The sequence below is a fragment of the Heterocephalus glaber genome, unplaced genomic scaffold (assembly GCF_053883595.1).
Source record: "Heterocephalus glaber isolate CG9 unplaced genomic scaffold, H.glaber_assembly_v1.0 deba00001586, whole genome shotgun sequence".
Lineage (NCBI taxonomy): Eukaryota > Metazoa > Chordata > Mammalia > Rodentia > Bathyergidae > Heterocephalus > Heterocephalus glaber.
Window position 1 is genome coordinate 1,807,755 of NW_028258364.1, and position 23,226 is coordinate 1,830,980.

Consider the following 23,226-nt stretch of genomic DNA (forward strand, 5'->3'; position numbering starts at 1 on the left):
GAACTTAATTTGTTCCACAATTCTGGGGAAGATGGACATGTTCACGTTCATGTGGAGAAAATGGCTGTAGTTGTGTGGGTCACCCAATGTGAAATTCACAAATGGAAGCAAAATTTTCCTGAATGCTTTGGTTTGTGAACTGAATTGTTAATGAACTGAAGTGTTCATAAACCGAGGCATTTTTGTACTTTGTAGGCTATACCTTTCTCTCCCCACAAAGACAAAGCAAGATAAAAAGAGTTTTATAATGTATTTCATATGGAGGGTGGATGTTAGAATGGTATATTTTCGGTGAGAGCTGAAAGTGTCCATTTTGCTAGTCCCTTTTCAATACTCATAAAAAATTGCTTTCAATGAAACTAGAAATACAAGGACTTATTGAGGCATTAAATTGCAAAACTCAGCTTTAGTTTGGAAGTCTCTTTGAGAGGTTCACATCCTGTTACGATGCTAAATTGATTAAGAAATTAATGTGTTTGCTAAAAAACACAAACATGTTCTTTATGGTATCTCTCCTACTAAATATTTTGCTGCCTTGATACTGTCACAAGTTAACAAAATCAGGCTCAAGCTATTCTTCTTGCAAAAAAAAGGAGGACACAGCCAAATTTAGTTACAGAAGGCATACAAGTCTGACCAAAGACAAAGGTTGAGTGATAACAACAAAGGAAAGATAATATCTTTTGTCCCACGCTTTTAATCAATTGAAACCCTGAGACTTTCAATTCTCTTTCTTCTCTTTATATGGTCCTGGATGCCTTATATTCTTTTAATTAACTTTTATAATGTCCACAAAGATGCCTCTTGTTACTTCAAGTCTTGATGGGTTCCTCTACAACCACTGAGTTGTCATTCTTCTCCCTGGGCCATCCTAGTAACCTTAACTAGGGTCCTCAGGACTATTCTTTTTAATGAGCCAAAGGGAATATTCTTCCACTTGTTGTTTATATTTCCCCCCAAAATTTATCTTTTGGGCTTTTCTATAACTCTCTCTTTTGTGGAACTTGGAGAAAATTCTCCCAGCAATGGAACTGACAACTTTTATGTAAGACAGAAACCATCTTACTCAAAAGTGTCTGTTACCTATTAACAAGGAAGAAGCCTTGGTTTATTTTTCAGTTGTTTCACTTCTCCAGCCCTGTAGAAAATCTTCTGTCCACTAAGTAATGCTTCCAAAAAGTTAGGGTGAGTTTTGTTTCCCTTATTTTTTAAGAGTTTTATATCTTTGTCTTAGGGTTCATTCTTAGCTTATGAACCTATGTCTTTGTTTTTTTGCAATGCCCAGTGGTATTCTGTGTTATGAAACAAGAGTTTAAGCTGGACATGCAAAGCAAGACCTCCTTATCTGGACATATAGCTGATATTCCTGTTCATTGGAAGTCTTTTGAAATCCCTAAGATGAATGGAAGGAGAAATATGCCACAGATTAAGCACAGGATCAATCTCACACTATGGTGATATTTTAGGGAACAATCTGGTTTCTTTACCTAACCTGTTTAACACTGAGGTTTTTAAAACCGCCTTAGAATCAGAAGATTGAAAACTAATAGCCATACATCAAGAATAACAGAATAGAGCTGGGGATGTAGCTCAGTGGTGCCACACCTGCCTGGAAAGTGCAGGATTCTGAGTTCGAACCTTAGTACCAGAGTGGGGGCGGGGAGAATAACAGAATGAACATAGCTCATTTAAATAACTTCACTCAGTTTCCCTGCAGCCAGCTGCAAAGGACACACAATGAAGCACCCAAGCTAAGAGAGACCATCATGTTACCTAAGAACTCAGAGCCAGAACTTTTCTAAGCTAGCTACTCAAATGATGCTAAAGAAAGGTACATAGATCCTTATGCAACAACTCAACAGTTTTTTCTAACAGAAAACAAAAGTGGATCAAAAACAGTCTACAGCTACATTTGCTGAAATTAGATAATAAGATTCAAAGAGGAAGTTAGTAATAGTATGAGAATAGAAGTTAAGAAAATTTTGAGACTCAAACATCCTATTTTGTTGATGATGAGCAGAATGTTGAATTTATTCAGTACTTTGCATTTACTACATGCTTTTTTTGGTATATCCTTTTATTGGTACATTTTAGGTATACAATATAATGACATTCATCATTGGAGATATACACCTTTACATACTCTCTTGGTTCTTATTTTGTCCCCTTCCCCTGCCCTCCCTTCGACCCCTCCATCCCTCCCTATTTACAAAGACTTTGTTTCCTTTTTTTCATTTTCTCATATTAATTCCATTCCCTTCTTTCCTTTGCCCTACCCCTCCCACTTACCCTTCCCCTTTGCCCCTTTTCTTCCTATTTCACATTGTCTATTATACCTTTTAGTCCTTACTTACACTTTCAGTTTCTCACACCAGAGAAACTATTCGGTATTTATACATGTGTGTCCTATTTATTTCACTTAAGAGTATCGCCTCAATGTGTATCCATTTAGCAATAAATGTCTCTAATTTCTCATTTTTGATGGCTGAGTAGTATGCCATTTTATAAAAATACTACATTTTCTTTATCCAGTCTCCAGTTGATGGGCATTTGGGCTGTTGCTTTTACATTTTAATTTACTTTATTATTATTTAATTAATTTTCTTTATTATTCTTACAACCCATTTTACAAATGAGAAAATAAGATTTTGATCATCAAAATGCAATTTTGATTAAAATTCAAATATTTTGCTTTGATTACCTAATTATATTTTGATAAAGAATAAAGCTAATGTAAGTTTCTAAAAAGGAACTAAAGGAAGAGAAATGAGATTGTTTTGTTTCAATGATGTGAAAACAAAAATGTGGATTAACTTTCTGTAGTTGGCCAAAGGTTTTTCCCTCATAATCTTTTCTTATATTTGGATTTACTTTATTTTTATTTATCTTTATTTATGTACACATGTGCAGTACGTAATGTTTACATATTGGTACATAAACACAACACATCTTAATTCCTTTTATCATCCCTTTTCCTCCCTTCTAACCCCCCTCCCCATTCCTTGATCCCCTTCTCATCTGAAAAAGACCTACCTCTTTACTTCTTATTTCTTTTATTTTAGTCTTTATCTATATTTTGGGTTTTATATATGAGAAACCATGCAGTATTTAAACTTGTGAATCTGATTTATTTCATTTAACGTTATGGTCTCAAGGTACATACATTTTCCCACAAAAGACTCAAATTTAAATTTCTTGACACCAGAATAGTGCTCCACTGCATGTAAATACAACATTTTCTCCATCCATTCATCTATTGATGGACATATAGGCTGCTTCCAAGTTTTACCCTTCATTATCTTTTGAAGTCTTGAGTTTATGTTACTCTCCAAACTATCCAACCTCTCCTCTATACTTTTTACTAGGGAAGAATATCCAGATCTACAATTTGTCTCCAGCCACTAGGAATTTCTCCATCAACTTGTAAATGAAGCTATTTAAAATAAAAATGTTGTAACTGCTTGAAAGTTAAAATAAAAAAACAAAACCCAAATATAGAACAGAGTTCTTAAGCAAATTTATCTCTATTGGATTCTCTTAAAATTTGAGTTCTTTGCCTTCCTATTCTCAGGTTGTATCCTTGGATTTCTTTATCCAAGAAACACTTTTATGCCTCCTATCCATTTCTTCTGTATGTCAGGACATTCTCTTGCTGGTTCATATATTAACATTTCCATAGCAGTGGGATATACCTTAGTTTAATGTAACTTTCATTTAATGTACATTTTTAGAATCTTAAAATCAGTCTCACTTTGGCAATTATTTTTCCTTTGCCTACAGGACTTTAAATGACCTTTGTTCACTAACTTTCTACTTCAACTCTCCTATAATAATAAAGTATATTTTCATGCTGGTGGAGTTCTTCCTGTTCATCTAATGCTTTTCCATTTCCTCAGAGCAGTGAATCAGATTATTAATTTCTTTTCTAGCATTTCTCCCTCTTTACTTATTCTTGGCAATAGTAGTTGGTGAAAAGGAAACTTGATGTATGTCTCAGGCCTTTCACTGAATTATCTTTTACTGGGCTACACCCTTCCCCTCACATAAAGTCATGAAGAGTTAATATCTAGCTACTGGAAGGGAGCCTACCTTATCATTCTTATGCTGATTTCATTCAGTGGGAAAATCAGAGATACTCTTTGCAGTTCCTTGGTCATCAGCTCACTCTCATCTTACTGAAACAGAAATCTTGTTAACTTTTTATCCAGTTCCATCAGTATCTTAGCAAGAATGTAAAAAAGGTTTTTGTTTTGTTCTCAGTATTGCATTTCTTTCTACAGAGTGCTATTGTGTAAGTGATAATTCAGCAAATTTTGCTGTGAACGAAGCTGTGTTTACTACTTGAATCTAATATTTGAAGATACCTTCTGAGGACAAATGAAGAAGATACACCAGTGGCAGAGTGGGATGAAGAATAGAATAGAAACTTCCTGGGAGCTGTTCTGGGGGACTACCTGAGCAGAGGGCAAAGCCACAGTGGTTTGATCCATGGATGGTGCTTTAGACCCAGAGGGGAGGGACTGCTCACATGATAGCATTGTTCCTGACATCTATGAAATTTGGTCAAGATCCCGCTGACTTTTATTCAAGGGAGGGGAAACTAAAAGGAGGAAGTAGAGGTCAGTGGTTCTAGTTATTTGGACAGACTTAAGTTTAGGTCCAGAATCTAAAAGCTATTAGCTATAAGATATGAGAAAATAATTTAGCCTCACTGAACCATAATTTCTCCATCTATGGAGAGCTAAGAATTAAATGGCCTAATGTAGAGAAATGGTGTGAAAAGTGCTGGCTCAGAGTAGGCATTCAATAGGCAGTAACTAAAACCCAAAAACTGAGGAACTAAAAGTACTGTGACATATGTTTCTGGGAAAAATTGGAAGTACATGATTACATTAGAAACCTGTGTAGCTAAAGTTGGGGGGGAAAGTTTCTCCATGCCAATGGTGGGAGCACTAGTGTTAGTTGCCTTTGGGGCCCCAAAGGACATGTCCTACTTGGCACAATTGGCATGTTTGCAAAGGGTACCCAACAATGCTCCTGAGAGTGGTACAGCAGACATCCAGAAGCAGCAGTGACAAGTGAATATCTGAAAACCATCATCATCAGTGGGACACTTTAGGAGACCAGAATAGGAGAAACCAAATGGGAGCTTCCATACAAGAACTGAGAGATGGATTTACAAGTGTAATGTACATTCAATTTTCCCCTGCAGACTCTGAGAATTATTTGTAGAGGGATTCTAGGGATAAATTGATTGTAAATCTGGTTTTACTGTGATTCAAGAGGCTAAAAAACTGTTCATTATCATTGTCTTCTAGAAAAAAAACTACCTTCATATAATTTATATTCCACCCTCAAGAAGCCCATGATTGGTAGAGAAAACAAGCACATGCATAAATGTTACAAAACTGAAGAAATCAAGCCTATGAGCAATGTATAAGGAAGAGAGGGATGTAGGATGAAACAGAGAAACTTAATGCTGTTATGGACAAGAGAAAGTGGTGAAAGGTACCATGAAAGGTTTGAATATACATAAAAATTCAGCCAATGAGTAAGGAGGCATGAGTTTTCATCAAGAGCAATTAGTAAATGAAAGGCATAGCACATGAAACTTCATGGTCTGCTGAAGGATTATGGGGTGCCTAGAACAGCAAGTACCTTTAGAGAAGTGAAAGAATGTCTAGAAGACAGCATGGCACTGTAAGAAAAATATGCACATGGTCATTTCATATCCAGAGATTAGCACTTTATGACTTTGTGAATTTTAAGCAACATTTAGAATTTCTATAAACCTTTATTTTTTATCTAGGAAATGAGAGGAAAGACAGCCTTATTTAAGTGTTGCTATAGATATCAAACAAACTATAAACAGCTTTTATAGTGGAAGCTCAGCAAATATTAGACCCTTAGAGTCTTAGGGACGAGGGTAAAGGAAAGATGGCATGATTCTAAGAATGGTAGTACTTGGGGTTGTACAGCCTGGTCCCTTTAGGAATCCAGGATCACACCCAAATTAACTGCCATAGGAGTGTGTTGGAGTGGAGGGCTGAACAAACAGATACAGAGAAAGATAGGGAATTCACTTTAAAAATACTGACTGAAATTGAAGTGTGTGTAGAAAAGAACTTCTAGTTTATGAAGAACACATACCAGAGAGCATCCACATATATCTCAGTTTAATAAGTCAACGACTATGACCAGATCCTGAATAACACTAATAGAACAGGGAGGAGATATACAGGAACCCAGTGAAGGTGAGAGAAGAAAATGCCAGAAAGTAAGGGAGGGAGATTTGGGGATTAATGTCAATGGAGTAGATATTTTAAGGAAGTTGAAATAGTGAGTAGTGCCAAATGCAAATGAAAGGGTGAATAAAGATAAGATCCAAGGTCACGACTGGATTTATCAATTTAGAATTTATTAGTGGTGTGATAGGGGAGAGAAAGTATGGGAAGAGGTGATCAATAAGATCAGGTATGATGTGTAAGAATGAGTTAGAACATTACTCATAATGTATGTGGGATCTCACATAGATTTCAAGAGGAGGAGAGTTATATATTGTACTAGCTCGGTTCATGAATGTTTCTCTTTGCAAATAATTTGGTTTGAAAACAGAACCATTCAGTAAAATTTTGTTTCGATTCTGCAACTCTGCATTGGGTGTCAAACATGCAGCCATCTTCCTCGCAGAAACACAGATGCGACCATCTTTCCCAGAATCGTGGAACTAATTAAGTTCATGAACTGAGGCACCACTGTATATGTTAAGCTGATACAAGGTGATAAACATTTTGAAAATATAGGAGCTCCAAGCCTGTTTAGTGATAGGTCTTCTCATAAAGTTGTGCTTTTCACTCGGTTGGGTCCTCCCAGCTACCCAGCTATTCATTTCAGTTTTACTCAACTCTTCAGACTCTCTGTTTCCTAATGGGCATTTCATATTTTCCCACATTTCCTTAAACTTTAGATCTCTCAGTGGATGTCTTTGCCTCATATTTCACGAGAAAAATAGAAAGCATCAGCTAAGACTCTGCTGTCTTTTGCTCGGAAGTATGGGGTATAGGAGAATGAAGACATTCATCAATGAATTGATGCGAGAGGTGTGACACAAATTTCCTTTAAGTCCCCAAATTGACAGCAGTTGTTACCACAAAGACAGTGATATGGGTTCAGAAAAAGTTATCATGCAAGGAAGGATCCAAAGGACATAATGAAGTGAAAGAGGAAAGGAGGCCAGACATGAGTTGAAGATGGTAACCACAGAACCTGAGGAACATGAAGTCTGGGAGAAGATTAAAATGATGCAATTAAATTTCTTTCTGGGGTTAGATAAAATGTAACAGCAGAAATGCACACATTTCCATGAGGGAATGATCTTCTATATGAATGTTAGAGGCTTATATATGAGGGCTTGGAATTGAGGTATAAAGATTAGAAAGGAGGGGGGAAAGAACCTTTATAGATCCCTGCAAAGCCAATAGTAAACATTCATTGGTACTTTTGAAAATAAAGTCAGTATTTTCAGAAAGAGTGAGATTTAAAGGGAAAAGTGCTTCAATGCAGCATGTGGGAAATAATGTGTTTACTACATGAATGAAAGAAAGGTAAGGAGTGTATCTACAACATCTTATTAAGTGAAATGGAATCCTAACAAAACGTGTGTGTGTGTGTGTGTGTGTGAGAGAGAGAGAGGGAGAGGGGGAGAGAGAGAGAGAGAGAGAGAGAGAGAGAGAGAGAGAGAGATTCCAATGCTGAGATGCTTTCTAGATGTGATGTATCTATTTTAGAAGCAGATCTGTGTTTAATACGGCCTGAGACTTACACAATTCTGAGATTTTCTGTAGGAGAAAAATATACAAATTTACTGTTGCAAATTTCTTACAAGAGTAAATATTTATTTAAGATCCCAACCTCCATTAGCACCACAGTAAATGTCTGTGTGATTTTATAGTCTTCTCTGTGTTAATCCATATAAATATTCTACAATGAGCATAAACTACTTTAGAAATAAGAACTAGTGTTATTTTAAAGTTGAAGAATGATTTAATTTTTTATACTAGCTGCACTCCCAAATCTATTCACATTAGATTTGTTGTAATGACCACGACATGAGTTGTGCTGACTTTAGTAATTTAGGTTGTTTCCTCCATGAAGAGTCATCATTGTATAAAGTATCCGTTTTAAAGCAGGATCTCTTCTTCACTTTCCTGTAGCCACCCCCATCTGCACACTTTGATCTGGAAGGTGCCTTCTGCTGAAGGATTTGTTTAGCAACAGGAAGTGACTGCGTAAGAAAGATTTATACTGGTTCACTTTATCCTGTCAGCCATCAAGGAAGTAGATGACTGACTGTAAATGATCTGGGGACTGTCCCCATAAATTCTTCTTGTTGAACAAACTGTTGAACAGGTATTGAGATGAAGTAAGAAGGATTTTCTTACCTTTGGAGAACATGAAAATCTGTGACTTGGTGTGGCCTCCATCGTGACTCCTTTTGGATTACGAGAAGCACTTCTTTCAATCAGATCCCGGATTTTATTGTCCAGCTCTATGCTTTCACACCTGACCAGGGGCCATGGGAAAGACACTTGTGACAAAGGTAATTAAAATTATTCAAGGGCACACTGAGTTTATCAATAACATGGAAGTGTTATTGGTGTATCTCTTTAGAATCTCCTAAACTCTAATTTCATTTTCTATTCATTAGTCTATGCCACAAGAGCTCATTAAGATTATTAAAGTTTAATTTTCACTTACTTGCACATCGATACAAAATGATTCAGTAATATTCATAGTCTGATAGCAATGATAAGAACTGAGTGCTCAGTAAACCACATGTTTTAAAACATTTTTAATACAACAAACTGTGCAGTAAAGATACTCCTCTTTCAATGATCTACCTGTTAACTGTTTGGACTTATGACACCACTTTGGACTCGTGTTTTTTTTTGTACAGTTCTGTATATCTTGTTGATAGAGTCTCAATGTCTTTTTTTTTTTTTGCACAGTACACCTTTTTTATACAGTACTGCAATTTTTGCTGATTATTTTATGTTCTGTTATACATTACAGCACTGGATGTAAGAGTTATAAAAATAAAAGTGAAGTAATCAAACTGAGTTTCCTTTGCCCATTTTTTTGTTCTGAATATTATATTGTACATACTGTACAATTCCTTTTACTGCGCAATGCATTTAACAGTCTAGCTGCAGGAACGGAATGTGGTTGTTAAAAGAGAAGTGCCCACAGCTTACTGTATTTTCGGCACATTCACTAAGCACACTGTGCAAAAAACCACAACACTCATGAAAAGACAAATGCCTTTAAACTACGTATTATTTCTATAATGTCTGATACTGGGGAAAAATAAGCTATCTCATGTGAGGTTGCTTACTTTGCCTCAAAAACCAAAAAATATATGTTTTGCTGGTTTTGATGTAGAGGGGAGTGATTTGGAGCATGGTCTTTATGAGACCTGTTGATCACACAGACAGAACAACTGTGCCAAAGGGCCAGAAAAATTAATCAGTGCACTCTTTTTATTGTGCTCACTTCGGAGGACTATTTGCTTCCAACAGTTCCCCAAGTGATAATAAAGCTGATTCATTTGAAGTTAAATAAATTCTCAGACATAAACAAACTCTTTAGAAGTGATGTTACCTTTGAAACTATTTGATATGTAGAAATGTCTCATATCATATGGGTGCACATTCTTCTCAAGTGTTTTATATATATATTTTCAAACCACAGTAAACAATTGAATGATTCATTATCACTGTTATTCTTGGCTCTGTCTTTAAGTGTTTAATTTTTGTCTTACTGCCTTGGCTAGTAAGCTCCTTTATGACATACTTTATATGTCTTTCTATCCTCCAAGGTATTTACTGCTGAAGCAGACAGAGCAGCGTCTCCATTAATGGGTCGGGGATTTAGCTCAGTGGTTCCACCTCCTGCCTAGCAAGTGCAAGGTCCCTAGTTTGATCCCTGGTACCAAAAAAAAAAAAAAAAAAAAAAAAGAATGAGATAAAACATTAATGCCTGTTTCACTGTCAAGAATATTTGGTATTGGGGCTGGGGATTTAGCTCAGTGACACTGTGCCTGCTTCACAAATGCAAGGTCCTGAGTTCAATCCCTGGTACCAAAAAAATAAAAAGAATATTTAGTATTTCCAATGATTTTCACAGAGTCAAGCAGGTTCATGGCTCTGTAATATCTTGTTAGTAGTATTTTAGTTTCATTGGCCCCCTGCAATGACCTGCAGAAGCTCCTTCATTAATGAGCCAAAATCGCACATTCAAGAGATAGCTTCCAGCAATATCAACTGTGAGCATTGTAGTCTTGAAGAATTTGTGGAAGCTAAGATGCCAGGAAAGGTCATGTGAGCAAATATAAAATAAATGCTTTATTAATTTGCTAAAGATCATGTTTGGATTACATCTGTTTTGCAATCATGGTTATTGATGAGCACTTTCTATGTCATTGCTATATTGCAAAATATCCTGGATATTATGAATAATATTCACCCCTGCCTTTTCTGACACCTGAGGGACCAATATTGCCTGAACCTAGCTGATGTGATGATTTGTTGGTGGCTAATGTGTTTTATTTTTAAAGTTATTAGACAGCATTTGTTCTTAAGAAAAACAAATCATTTTCATCAAACTGTTTTGATAATATGATGTCTAATACAGATATTCTTCATTTAGCAACCCCACCTCCTTAGCAAGTGTTCAGACTTACAACCTATTTTCGGACAACTCTGTACATTTTCTGATGGAATCTCAATTTCTTTCCTTTTTTTTTGGTTCTGGGGATCGAACTCAGGTCCTTGAACTTGCGAGGCCGGCAGCAGAACCACTAAGCTAAATCCCAGGCCCTCAATTTCATTTTTTGTACAGTGTACCTTGTTTATATAGTACTGTAATTTTTGTTGATTATACTTCACAGTATTGTTCTGTAGTTTTATGTTCTGTTATACATTACAGCACTGATGTAAGTTATACAAATAAAAGCAAAGTCATTAAGTTGGAGTTTCCTTTGACCATTTCTTTGTTCTGAATATTATAATATACATACTGTATATTATATACATAAATTATATACTCATTTAGTGACCAATTCATTTAACAGTCTAGTCACAGGAGTGGAACTCAGTTATTAAATGAGGAGTGTCTGTGGTCACTGTTGTGCAAACTGGAGTTTAGGAAGTTTATTAACTTGTGTGAAATCAAACTGCAAAACATTAGCAGGATCAAACTCAGTCCTGTATGACAGCCTATTTCAACCATATTTTTGTGTATCTCCATTAACCTCTGAATAAATTCTTAAGCAATTACCTGCCATTAAATATAAATATTACATGATAGCTGAAGAGTATTGGAAGCTACCTGATGGAAAATCTAGTCCCAGAGCTGCGTTTATCTGAGAACCAGTGTGAACTGTGCACAGTCACATGACCAGTAACTGATAACATTGAGATTTAAACCAGACCTTCGAACTCAAGTTCATTTTTTTTCCATTATACTATGTTAGCATAAGGAAGAATTTTTCTTTTTTTGTTGTTTTTGGTTTTTTTTTGGTACCAGGGATCGAACTTGGGACCTTGTGCTTGCGAGGCAGGCACCGGAACCACTGAGCTAAATCCCCGGCCCTAAGGAAGAATTTTTCTTATTAAAAACAATTCAAAAAATCCACCAATACTGTGTGTGACTTTCTTGGAATATGTGTGTGTGTGTTTGTATTTTTTTGCCTGCCTTAATATTTCTCACTAAAATAAACACCTTGGATTGTGGATGAGTTCTTGCAGGAGGATTTTGCAAAGTTGCCTCCAAAAGAAATAAGCATGAAATGGAAAATCTCAGCTGTCTGTCATGGCCCGCACGTGAGTTGTCTGCCTAACCCTGTGCCCTCTTTGTCAGGGGTTCGCAGTGCATGCTTGGACAGCCATGCTTGCTGAAACCACATGATCTTGCTTATAACTCTAGGATCAGGGAAATGAATGACCCTAGTCAGGCCAGTGCAAGTCCCCAGTGAGGTTCTGTGTGCAAAGGATGGTGAGAAAGAAGCAGAAGTGTAGAGAAATACAGAGCTGAGATACGGAGGAAGGCTCTCCAATTTCTAGTCCAGAATCTGCCCTTTCCAAACTGTGGCTGTTTCCTACTCATAGATTCTGTGAGGTACTGCATGTCTTTGTAATACATTATCTTTCTTTTTTAAAATAATAAAGGTAGTTTTGCTTGTTTTTTGTCATTTTTAATAAGAATTCCACAAAATGTATCTTTAGCTTCATATTTATTGTTTCTTGCAGGCTGTGAAATGTCTGCACCATCAAGTCGCTTGTATGATCCTCATAAAATACAGGTTACTGGGTCTACAGTAAATCTGTCATGGCCTAATGTACTATAAATCCATGGCATTGAATTTCAATCCATCTTCAAAGTTTCTCTAAGGAGAATCATAGAATTTTTTTAGCAACTGCATACTTCAGGTTAATTAAAGTCCTAAGTAGCAATAGAATTGGGCTAGACTGAGTGTTTATCCCCTGATGTAGTTTTCTGACCTATTCTCAACCAGATTTGCCTCCCAAGGCCACAATAACTTGTGGTAGTACATACTCAATAGCAAATGTGGTTCTGAGCACTTCAGATCACAGACAGGATCACGCTGAGATGACCCACTATGGTCTCCACCTGCTCAAGTAATCTGGTTCCTTTAGTTCAGTGGTGGTAAACCTATGGCATGTGTGTTATTGTGTTTTTCTTTTATGACAAAGGATGCTAACATATGAGTTGTTCTTCTAAACTAGAACCTCATTATTCAGGTTTAATTCCAGTGTTGGCACTTTGGGTAAATAAGTGGGTTTTGAGTTGCAGTCTGGCACTGGGACTCTAAAGGTTTTCCATCACTGCCTTACTGTTTTCCCAATATCTTCAGCTCCCTTCCTTCTTGCTCTTCCCTCTGGGAGCACTTGCCCTATTACAGTTGTGAGGGATACCAAGCACAGGACCCTTCCTAGCACTTTGGCCTCTACTGCTATTTCTGCAGAACTTGCTTCTCCATTTCCTTCAGGTCCTGGCTCAAATGTCATTTTATCCAGAATGCATCTGAGGACTAGCCTACCTGAACTAGTTCTCTCAATCCCAAAATGCTGTCCCTTGATTCTACTTTATTTTCTTCTTGTTGTGTTTTAAAATCTTATTTGTTTAATATTCCCTTCCCTCACTTCCATATATACTCCATATATATCACATGAATGTAGAAGGCTTTTGTTTTATATTCCTTGCTCTGTCCCCTAGTGCATAATAGGAACACCACTAATATTTGTTATTGAATAGTGTAACTCCATGAAGAGGCTTGCTTCAAAACACCTAAACATTAATTCAAACATAACTGTAAAATTAGATGTTATCTAAAATATATGCAAATGGCCTCAAACTCAAAACTGATAAAGGTGGAACACAAATAATCAAGAAAGGAAACACTAAGGGCATCTTGAGAATGGAAACTCAAGCTCAGTCATTACTGCCTTTATTGCTATCTTGTTCTTTTGTACTTGAATTATACGTATTCTTCAATATTCAGCAACAATCGAGTGTCTACTGCTGTACAGTACTGACTTTTTACAGAAATTATTGCATGCAGTGATTGTTCTGACACTGTTTCAACAGGAATGGTGAACAGACAAATGGGCCAACAGTTATTCTTTCCTGTTCATGTGGACAAGTGTGTGAAGGTTTTGCCTCAGAGCTGGAACCCTGATCCCTCTGATTCAAGCATGGGTCAGCAGGTATCCCTGAGCCCACAGACTATGGGTTCCTGGGCTTGGTGCAGAATGAGGTTCAATGTGATCACAGTTTCATTGGTGTTGGACATTACAAGAAGAGAACCATATGGTGGCTACTGGAGCGGGGGTGGGGGTGGGGGTTACTTACCCCAAGGAAAGCAGATCTCAGTGTTGACCACTGTAATAGGGACAGGGATTGAGCACTCAGGAAAGCAGTTGAACTGACTGGGATGGACATGGGCAGGGTGGAGTTCCAGGGATTATACCCTAGTTCGGATTTCAGGCACTTTCTGTTCTCATTGGCATCCTTACTGCCATTGTGATTTCAACTATAATTAGAACACCTGATAATTTACATCTGAAGCTTCCGAAAGAAGCTTTGTGATGCAGCACACTTTTAAAGTTGAACATAGCAGGAATTAGTATACGTCCTTTAATTTCTGCAAAGTCTATTGGCTTGGTTTATAAAAAGAGGAAAGCACCATAATATTGTGATATTGTTAGTGGATTAGTGCTAGCATATGCACATGGCTGCTCTAGATGTTCAGTAATTGATACTACTGTTATCAGGCTAAGGCTTGAAAAAGTTACCAAATGGTCTAACAAATGAGTCTGGAGAACAAATCCATAAACTTAGTAAACAGAAAAATAAATTTAAAAGCACCAAAAAATTAACTTGTTCCAAGAGATCATCAAAAAAATTTAGTAATGCTTTGGATAAAAGGCAACGATATTAACCACACTTTTTATAACATTCTTAGCAAATCTTTTTAGATTATTCTTCAATTATTTTGTGGAAGAAAAACTTTTGCATTCTATTTTTAATTAGTAAAATTCATTATGCTTCATGAATTTCAATTTGACCTAGATTTATTTTACAAAAGAAAGTAGTATTTATCCAGGCTTATTTCTTTCCTATAAAGTTCACAGTCCTGACAATTGAGCAGCAAAACTAATTAAAGTTGGTAAACCCTGATTTTCTCTTTAGATCATTAAATAATTGCATCCAGTATGGTTTAACTATAATATTATTACTTGAAGTTTGCAGTAGAGTGAAAAATGAGAACATCCTACCAAACTTTTAAACACAAATAAATCCTACATGATCTTTGCATTAGTTTTACCAGGATACATATTATTCTCACCTTGGGGTCTCTGCCCTGACTTTGCTCAGCTGGTTAGGTAAAAGTTATGGCTCCAGTGATCTGTGCTCTGGACCCTAAGTCTTCATCATCTTTAGATTTCAGATCAGAAATTGACACCCCATAATGTTAATGGGTAAAGTTTCACTCTGAATCTCATGTCTTTCATTAATCTGTCAGTGGGCTCTCAGTAGTTTTAGTAATTGTCAATACAGTAGGACCATGGAAAGCCATGCTATTTCCAAATACTTTGTTAAATTTTTTCTTTTTGGAAAGCATTACTCCTCCAGTCCTAGAGAAAACAACCTTTGTTGGCAACATTTGTAACTTCTCTATAAAGTTAAATGATAAGACAGGCTTGGGAGATAAGATACAAGGATCCTATGTCACACCTAGACTATCTGTATGGGGCTCCTATTTTTCTAAGTTGTGAATTCTCAAGCAGTGTCCATGAATGGGATTCAGGGGCTCCAAGAATCATCCCAGTCCAAATTAAATACAAAGTCATATGTGTGCTGTGTGCTTGTCTTTTTCTAAAGAGAGAGTCTATAGTGCTACTGATCAAGTTCTTGACCTCCCCTTGCCCAAGAAGCTGAAAAGCATTGACCCAACTTCAATTACTGTTATGAATGACCACCTTAAAATAAAGTCTCACCATGGCTTTCTTTGTCTCAGAGTATGCTTTAATTTCCCCCCTTACGTATGTTTAGAGCCCTTGTACTTTTATAACATATTCAAAGTTCTCCAGCACAGAAGCTCCCCCCAAATTATCTGAAGGATACAGCATTTCTTCGAATGCCAATAATTACTCAAGTTTTACTAGTTAATTAGAGGATAGACACTGCTAAATTTTGAATACTACCTAATAGAACAGATAATCTCATAGGTTATATTTTATTGCCTTTTAGGACAGTTTTTTATATAATCTAACCACCTTGTTCTAACATCCCTTTTTGGTTTTTAAAAATTTCTGCCTATAAACACCCAGCTCAAATGCTCCTTGAATGAGCATTCTTGTATTTCTGGACACCTTATTAATTAATGACTCAATTAACCCTTTGGACATATATATGTTCATCTTATGTTTGTAGGGCAGTCCTTTTCATAGTATCTTATGCACCGTACATTAACACCATGGGAGACTGATATCGTAAAACCACTGACTTTCTAGCTGACAATAGTGATGTGTGGTGAGCATGCAACTCAAAACCAGCATATGAGTTTTATGGTTACACAGTACGGTTACTTCATTAGTACTGGCAAGTAGTGTAAATTCCTGAAGAAAATAGTTACACCCAATAGACATAACAGACAACCGCAATCTGGAAAGTTAACTTAAAGAACATTCAATTCATCGCCTATGTTCAGATGACACAGAGATGGGGCTGAGCAGGGCAAAGTGACAGATAGCAAAGCCAGTGCAAGAACTTGGGATATTAGTGCTTTTCCTTCCTCCACACACTCACCCACCTCTGATGTCCACATTTCCTTCCAACCCACTGCTAAAGTCACATTTTCTGCTTTGATCTTATGTCATAAGCCATGTTTTTTTTTTTTCAGGAAAGATTCTAGAGAACAAAGCATATTTTCAAATATGAGACAAAGGAAAAATTGATAGTAGGTTGTTCTATAATGGAAATATTTCCAGATGTTCAAAGACCAAGGACTATAACCAACCTCTCATGACTCAGAATGAGAAATATTGTACAAAAGTCTGTAATCAAACTGCTAGTTTTGGGTTTTATTTTTTGTTTTTAATTCTCTAAATATGTTCCTGGCTATTTGGGGCAGAAACAAATTACTTGATAAAGAAAGTAGTCTATGTATGTGTTTTAGATGATTAAGTCATGATTTTTTTTTATATTAGAAACTGGAAACATTAACATTTGTGGATTGAGAAAGTAGTAGGAGTAGGGTTTGCTCAGAGAATTTCTAAAATAGCATTGTTTTCAGGCAAGAACAATTATTCCTAAAGTTTTACCCAAGGTTATGTGGTTTAATAATTTAAATAAATGTCTAAAAGCTGTATTTACATGTTTGACACAAAAGCCCAGAGGATAGGGAGAGATTTCTTGTAAATTTGGAACGTGCTGTTGCCCTCTATCTGCATCCTTGACTGGATTCCGGTTTATTTCCTCTTTGATGTGCCAGATCCCTGTACTGATGCCGCACACCCAAGCCAAATCTCTTGTGACTGAGTCCAGGAAGACTGCTGGAGCCAAAGAGCCAGACTGGCACAGAGGCTGTGTGGCTGCAGGTGCTCTCTCCAGGGAGGGCTCTAGGCTCATCTGTGGTTGGAAACACTGCATTGTCTTAATGGTGCCTCTAGAGGGCACTCTGCATTCAATTCAGGTAGAAAATCATTTCTGATGTTGCTTACCCTATTCCTCAGGGTTTTCATTTTCGATTTTGAGTTCAAGCAGGCAGAGGTGGGCAAGAAAGGAGGACAGGAGGGAGATAATGTGTGATATTATGTGAGTCATAATTATAGCTCATTTTTTTGTTTTAGTTTAAATTACTAATAAAAATGTTTTTGTTTTCTTTTAAAAATATAGAATGCTTCACAAATTTGTATTTCCTCCTTGTGCAAGGGCCACGTGATCTAATTTTAATAGATGTGCTGCTAACATCCTAATTAGTAGAATTTCATAGGGTTTTCTCTTTTTAAAAAAACATCTCATAACACTAATGGTAGGGATCTAACAAAAAGTGATATGCACATTATCAGCTAGCTGAAAGAATTGGGAACTTGCCATCAGAGTTCAGAAAAGACTTTAAGTTGTCATATTAAGTTGCTTTTATTAAAGATTATAATAATCCATATTCATTCTTTTCTTCCACTATGTTCATATGGATACAAATTAATGAACCTCGAATTTGTTTTTGTGCCATAATTAGTAAGTACACAAAGAGCTGATCAAATATGAGACATCTTCAAAATCAAAATAAATAAAAACATAAAATTCATTATATAAAATATTAATTGTTCATTTCTACTGATAAAAAATTTAAACATAGAGATAAGGAGAAGCTTTTCTTTATATTGGAATGCCTACCAATAAATGTAGAGGAAATTATGATATTAGAAAAATCACTATTTGGTAACCATTATAGTAATAATTCAAATAAGAAATGAGTGCTAAAACTAATGTCTGGAATTCTGATGAAGAATGTGGTAGTTATGTAATTTTATATACTCTTCCCAAATACTTAGTGATTATTAAAGTCCATACCAAAGCTGTTACTAAGTAACTTTACATTGCATAATCTTGGCAGGCATCACCTCAAACAAATAATCAAGCTAAAATCATTTGTAATGAGAAAAATCCAAACTGTAACCATACACAGTCATAGGATGCATTTTAAAAAGTAGTTTCATATCTGTAGTACTTTTGTTCAAATCAAAACCTGAATATAATTATGAGGAAACATTAGCCAAAAGTAAGTTGAGAGACATTCTAGAGTGTCAGGTCATGAAAAGACTGAGGGACAGTCCCAGACTCCAAAAGTTTAAAAATCATGAGAGGAAAATGCAGTGTATGATCCTGGATTGAATCCTTTCCTCCAATCCTGCTGGAATGAAGGGAAGTTAATGGGTTAACTGGAAAAATTTGAATACAACTTGAGGATTAGATGGTAGTTCTTTGTCAATATCCACCTTCTAATTTGATGATTTTCTGTGGTTATGTTGGAGAATGCTCTTGTTTGTAGAAAATGTACAGAGAATCATCCAGTATAACTTGGTTCCATGTGGCTGAGGAAAACAATTCTTTGTACAGTCCTTAGATACTTCTAGTATGAGGTAATTTTAAAAGTGAAAGTAAAAATATTGCACTTAAAATATTAAATTTAAAAATATGATCTGATTTGAAACAAATTATCTTGTGCTCAGTGAAGGAATCATTTTATAAAATGAAATTAATATTTCATTATGTAACAGGAACTCAGATGCAGGCAGATAAATCTTCCTTGAGATTTGTGAAATTAATCCAAACAAAACAACTAAGATGATTTAGTGTTTTATTTTTTAAAGGATGTTGAAGAAGAGAATTTTATGTGAACTAAATCACTTTCATGTTCTTTCCTAAACAAAGGATTTCACAAAATGAAATGATATATTACCAGCCCAGTATTTGAAGTTGGAATTGTAAAATAATGCAAAGTAAACAAGCAAAATTTCCAACTTGAAGTGTCTCCGTCTTTGCTGTGTCCAGTGGGTGACATTTCACCTCTCTGTGGATTTCTCATAATGGGAGGCTCTGCCGAAATCCTCAGATTATAAAAGTCTGCCTTTGGAAATGTGGATCAAAGTTAACACTAATGCACCACGGATCAAATCGCAGAAAAAATTTTTTCATTTAACTCAAAAACATTTCTTTAAACTCTCTTTATGTAAGGCTCATTAACTTTCAAACTCCACTGCCTGTATCCTCATAATTTAAATTGGATTCCTGATTAAAAAATAATGTGCATAAAATAGTTTTTTATTTAATTAAATATTTTTCTTAAAAATACAATGTTATGAGCATTGACATGAGAGAATATCATATGATTTAAAATGAAATTTTATCAGCGTTTTACTTTTTGAAGCAAAAGCTATCAAGCTAATTATGGTCTGGACCATGTCTTCTTATTTTTGAGTATAGGTAATGAACCATTTCTTCCTAAGTGAAATGTTAAAAAACTGCATTCTCTATTTTCTTATAAAATATCAAACCATTGACTTCACATGGGAAGTATCAAGGATTCTAACTATGACGGAAGTCAGCTACGGAAAAGAGTTAGGAAAATTTTCTTTATATATCTTTATAGGATTGACATAAAAGTAACTAATATTTGTAGAAATATAGCTATGCAAAGGCTAGACAAGAAATTCCTGAAACTACATAAGTTAGGATATTTCACAGCAAATAGAGTCTTAAACATAACTGGTGTTTTAGAGATAATCTACAAAAACCAAATAGCACTCTGTAGTAAAAACAAGGATGAGTGGATAGGTAAAGTGACTTTTTTTTTTTATTAAGTGATGACAGGATGGATGGGAAATAGTAGCATTCTCTTGAAGAAATGGCATTCACCTTGTTTAGGTGATGCTTGTTGAAATGTGGGTCAGGCTAGTCATGGTGAGGGCAGCATTTGTGAAGCCAGACACTGCCCTAAACAGGATATGTTTTGTCTCCTTCAATCTGTAAAAGGTTCTCCTGAAGGAGGAACTGCCTCATCAGTATTACAGATGAGAAATTGATAAAGGGATTAAGTAACCTGCCCAAGCTCTTAACCTCTACATTTCACCTAGGAATAAATGAACCATTTTTAATATATAGAAGCAAATAGACAAGGTTTACAGTACCTTGTTTATTAGATTTTGTATCTAAAAATAATGCGGTGAAGAAAGTCCATTTTAAACTTGTGTTTGTAGATTGATGAAAGAAGTAGGACACATCACCTAGTGATAATAGTAGAGGTAATTAGCTCTTTTTTCTGTAACAAATATAGGTGTTTTTTTTTTTAAGAAAAGAAATGGAAGTATACAATTTCTGGTTCCAAACAGCTAAAAGTCAGGATTTGGTACTGGAAGTAACTGGATGTAGCCAACTGTGTAATAGAGATCATAACAATTAAATTTGGAATTCCATTTAGATTTTGAAAACCCAAGAATCTGTCACACTTATTTTTAACAAAATTATAAACTACTTGAAATATAAAATATACAGTTTTAAAAGGTGAAAAATATTAATAGTTTTTAAAAGTATGAATTCATGACAAAAACAAGTCTATCAGGCAAAGCAAAGTCTCAACAAATGCTGAATAAATAAACAGGAAAAACGCTTACTTTAATCTTATGTATAAAGATTGTAATCATAATTGTTATAATGCTATGATTCCAGTATAGATTATAGAAATACAATTTTAGTGTAGAAAATTTGAAAAAAAATCCATAGTAGATTTGCTCCAATTTTCTATATACTATATATATATGTATGTATGTATGTTTTGAAAAATCGGGATAAGAGCCATAAAACATTTTCTATGTTTTCTGGTGAATTCATGATCAGAACACTAAAAATTTTTCCTTTTGGAAATAGTATTATTCTTATTTTACCTATGAATTCCTTTATTAAGGAATCCTCTATATAAAGGATCTATGGGTAGAATAAAATTCCCTCTAAAGCATTAAAAAACACCACAGATAGACTTGATTAATATGAGGCTTAATAACATTTAAAGGCACAATGTATTTAAGTATACCAAAGATAGCACAAAACAACTTGAAAGCAGAGGGGCTATTTATGACTACAATGTAAAAATTGTACTCCAAAACAATGATCAGATGGCTGTTGAGTTAAGAAACCAAATTTTCAACTTTATTGTTAAAGATTTTGGGTGTTCTTACAGCAATGGTCTCCTGACAACACTTAAGACTAAACTCAAGGGCACATAAATCTATTCTAACCCTAGCTAGTGAGCTAAATATAGAAAAAACCTGGACTCACCCAAGAACTCTGAAGGAATTTAAAGCCAAATGTAAGAATCTTGCTCAAAATATATTAGATACAGTATTCTGAGAGAGAAATGAGGATTGTTGATGTTATTCTTGTTAATGAGGAGAGCCCTACAAGAAAGCCAAAGACTTTATCAGTGAGCAATGGAAATTTCATTCTATAGGTTCACTACCATAAAGTAATTTGAGATGTTGTATCAGTCAACTTCCCATTGCTGGCAGATACATCATGGCAGGAGGGCACCTGCTAACAATTTGGGGCCAGGAAGCAAGGCAAACAAGGAAGGATGAGAGAGGAAGGGGCCAGGGGTCGGATATAATCTCTATCTCATAGCTCTATTTCTCACCCATACCACTGGAAAATGTGCTTTATTAATTTCCAGGGTGTCTCTCAAGAATATCAAGCTCACAGTTAGGATAACTCACATCTGTGAAAAAAAGTTTTAGTAAGGATAAATTTTGCTTGATACATGTAATATACCTTCACTAAGAATATAGGCAAAGGCAATTTTAAAACAATGACTGGATTAGGGATGTAGTTCAGTGTATACACTTGTTTAGCAACATATACAAGGCCTTGGATTCAATTCTCAGCATTGCAAAAAATATAAATAAAAATAAAAATTTAAGTATACATGAAAATGTTTTTTCTTGTGTTTAAAAATAGATTATAGAAAAGAACTAAAGGGTATAGGTAAAAAATATACTTCTGGATGAACACAAATGTTTGTTTTTTCTTGGAAATCTGGACTACCAGAATTTTCATTCAGGTGTTTTATAAGTGACTGGAATGATAAAGTAAATAATGACACTTTTAAGTTGTTTAAAACCAAAAAGAATAAACTACAGGAAGATTACATAAGCTTATGAGAATAGGCTGAAAAGTAGTATGTAACTTTCATTGTAAAGAATTGCATTCAGAGAAAAAATAACTTAAAAGATATGAGTTTGATATATACAGCCTAAATTTTCATTTACTAATAGGCTTACAGGCATTGAAGGTGTGCCAATCATAGTACTACAGAGTAAATTTTTTAAAATGTGTGATTTTATTGATCATTCTATAAATAATTATTTCACACTGATTTCGGGCCATATTTCTTGGTGGTTGGCATAGTGAACACAACAGAAAAAAATAAGCCAGGTCTTGAGGAGCTTAAATTTCATTATTTCTGTTGAAAACAGTAAAAACTGCAACACTACCCTGCCCCTGAACAAACATACAGTGAATTTGTGGTCAAATCCCTTAGTAAATGCAGCGTGGAAGATCTAGTGGAGGCCAAAGAAATTCATTAAAAAGATGCACTGACTGTAAAATGTAAAGAGTAGCATATCTGTTTCTAAAATATTAAGTAGATTCAAGATAGTGTTGACCAAGTCATGAGAAATAGTCCTCTTAAAGGTGATTGCGGCCTGAGCTGTGACTCCACAGGAGCAGCCACTGTGTTATGGCAGAATACATGCATGTAGCTCTGAGGTATTTAAACTTCTAAAATAGACATGAAGAACCAGGGAGGCTAATAAGAAAGAGTTTGTGTTTAACATGTAAACCTCTTAAAGAGAGCTTTTGGAATAGATCCTCTCTGATGGCCAGAGATGCAAAATTACAAAATATTAATAGGAAGTGCAGTGAAATTCTAAAACTGAACAACACACAGATCAAGAAAACACAGAGGAACATAGCAGGTCCAGTTGAAAGTAGTGGGCCCCAGTAAGAGAGAGGAGATAGTTCAAAAACAGAAGGCAAAAACAAAAATGTAATATTTATATATTTATATTACCTACAATGTATTGAGCT

General features: G+C 35.4%; 1 protein-coding gene across 2 annotated transcripts in view; it reads right to left on the reverse strand.

Annotated features, from left to right (window-relative positions):
* The window catches only part of Tnip3 (TNFAIP3 interacting protein 3), a 62,916-nt gene extending 48,830 nt beyond the window's left edge, over positions 1 to 14,086 (reverse strand). Inside the window, exons 1-3 of one of the 2 annotated variants that reach the window (XM_021236444.2) lie at positions 13,933 to 13,993; positions 8,442 to 8,562; positions 4,090 to 4,175 (exon numbers count right to left, since the gene is read on the reverse strand). Coding sequence is in view for 1 of the 2 variants with exons in the window: in XM_087193247.1 (XP_087049373.1) it covers positions 8,442 to 8,483 (42 nt within the window). In the remaining variant the exon portion in view is untranslated. Of the gene's footprint in view, positions 1 to 4,089; positions 4,176 to 8,441; positions 8,563 to 13,932 lie in introns of both variants that reach the window. The other variant, XM_087193247.1, reaches the window with a different exon arrangement.
* Positions 14,087 to 23,226: the final 9,140 nt, after the last annotated feature.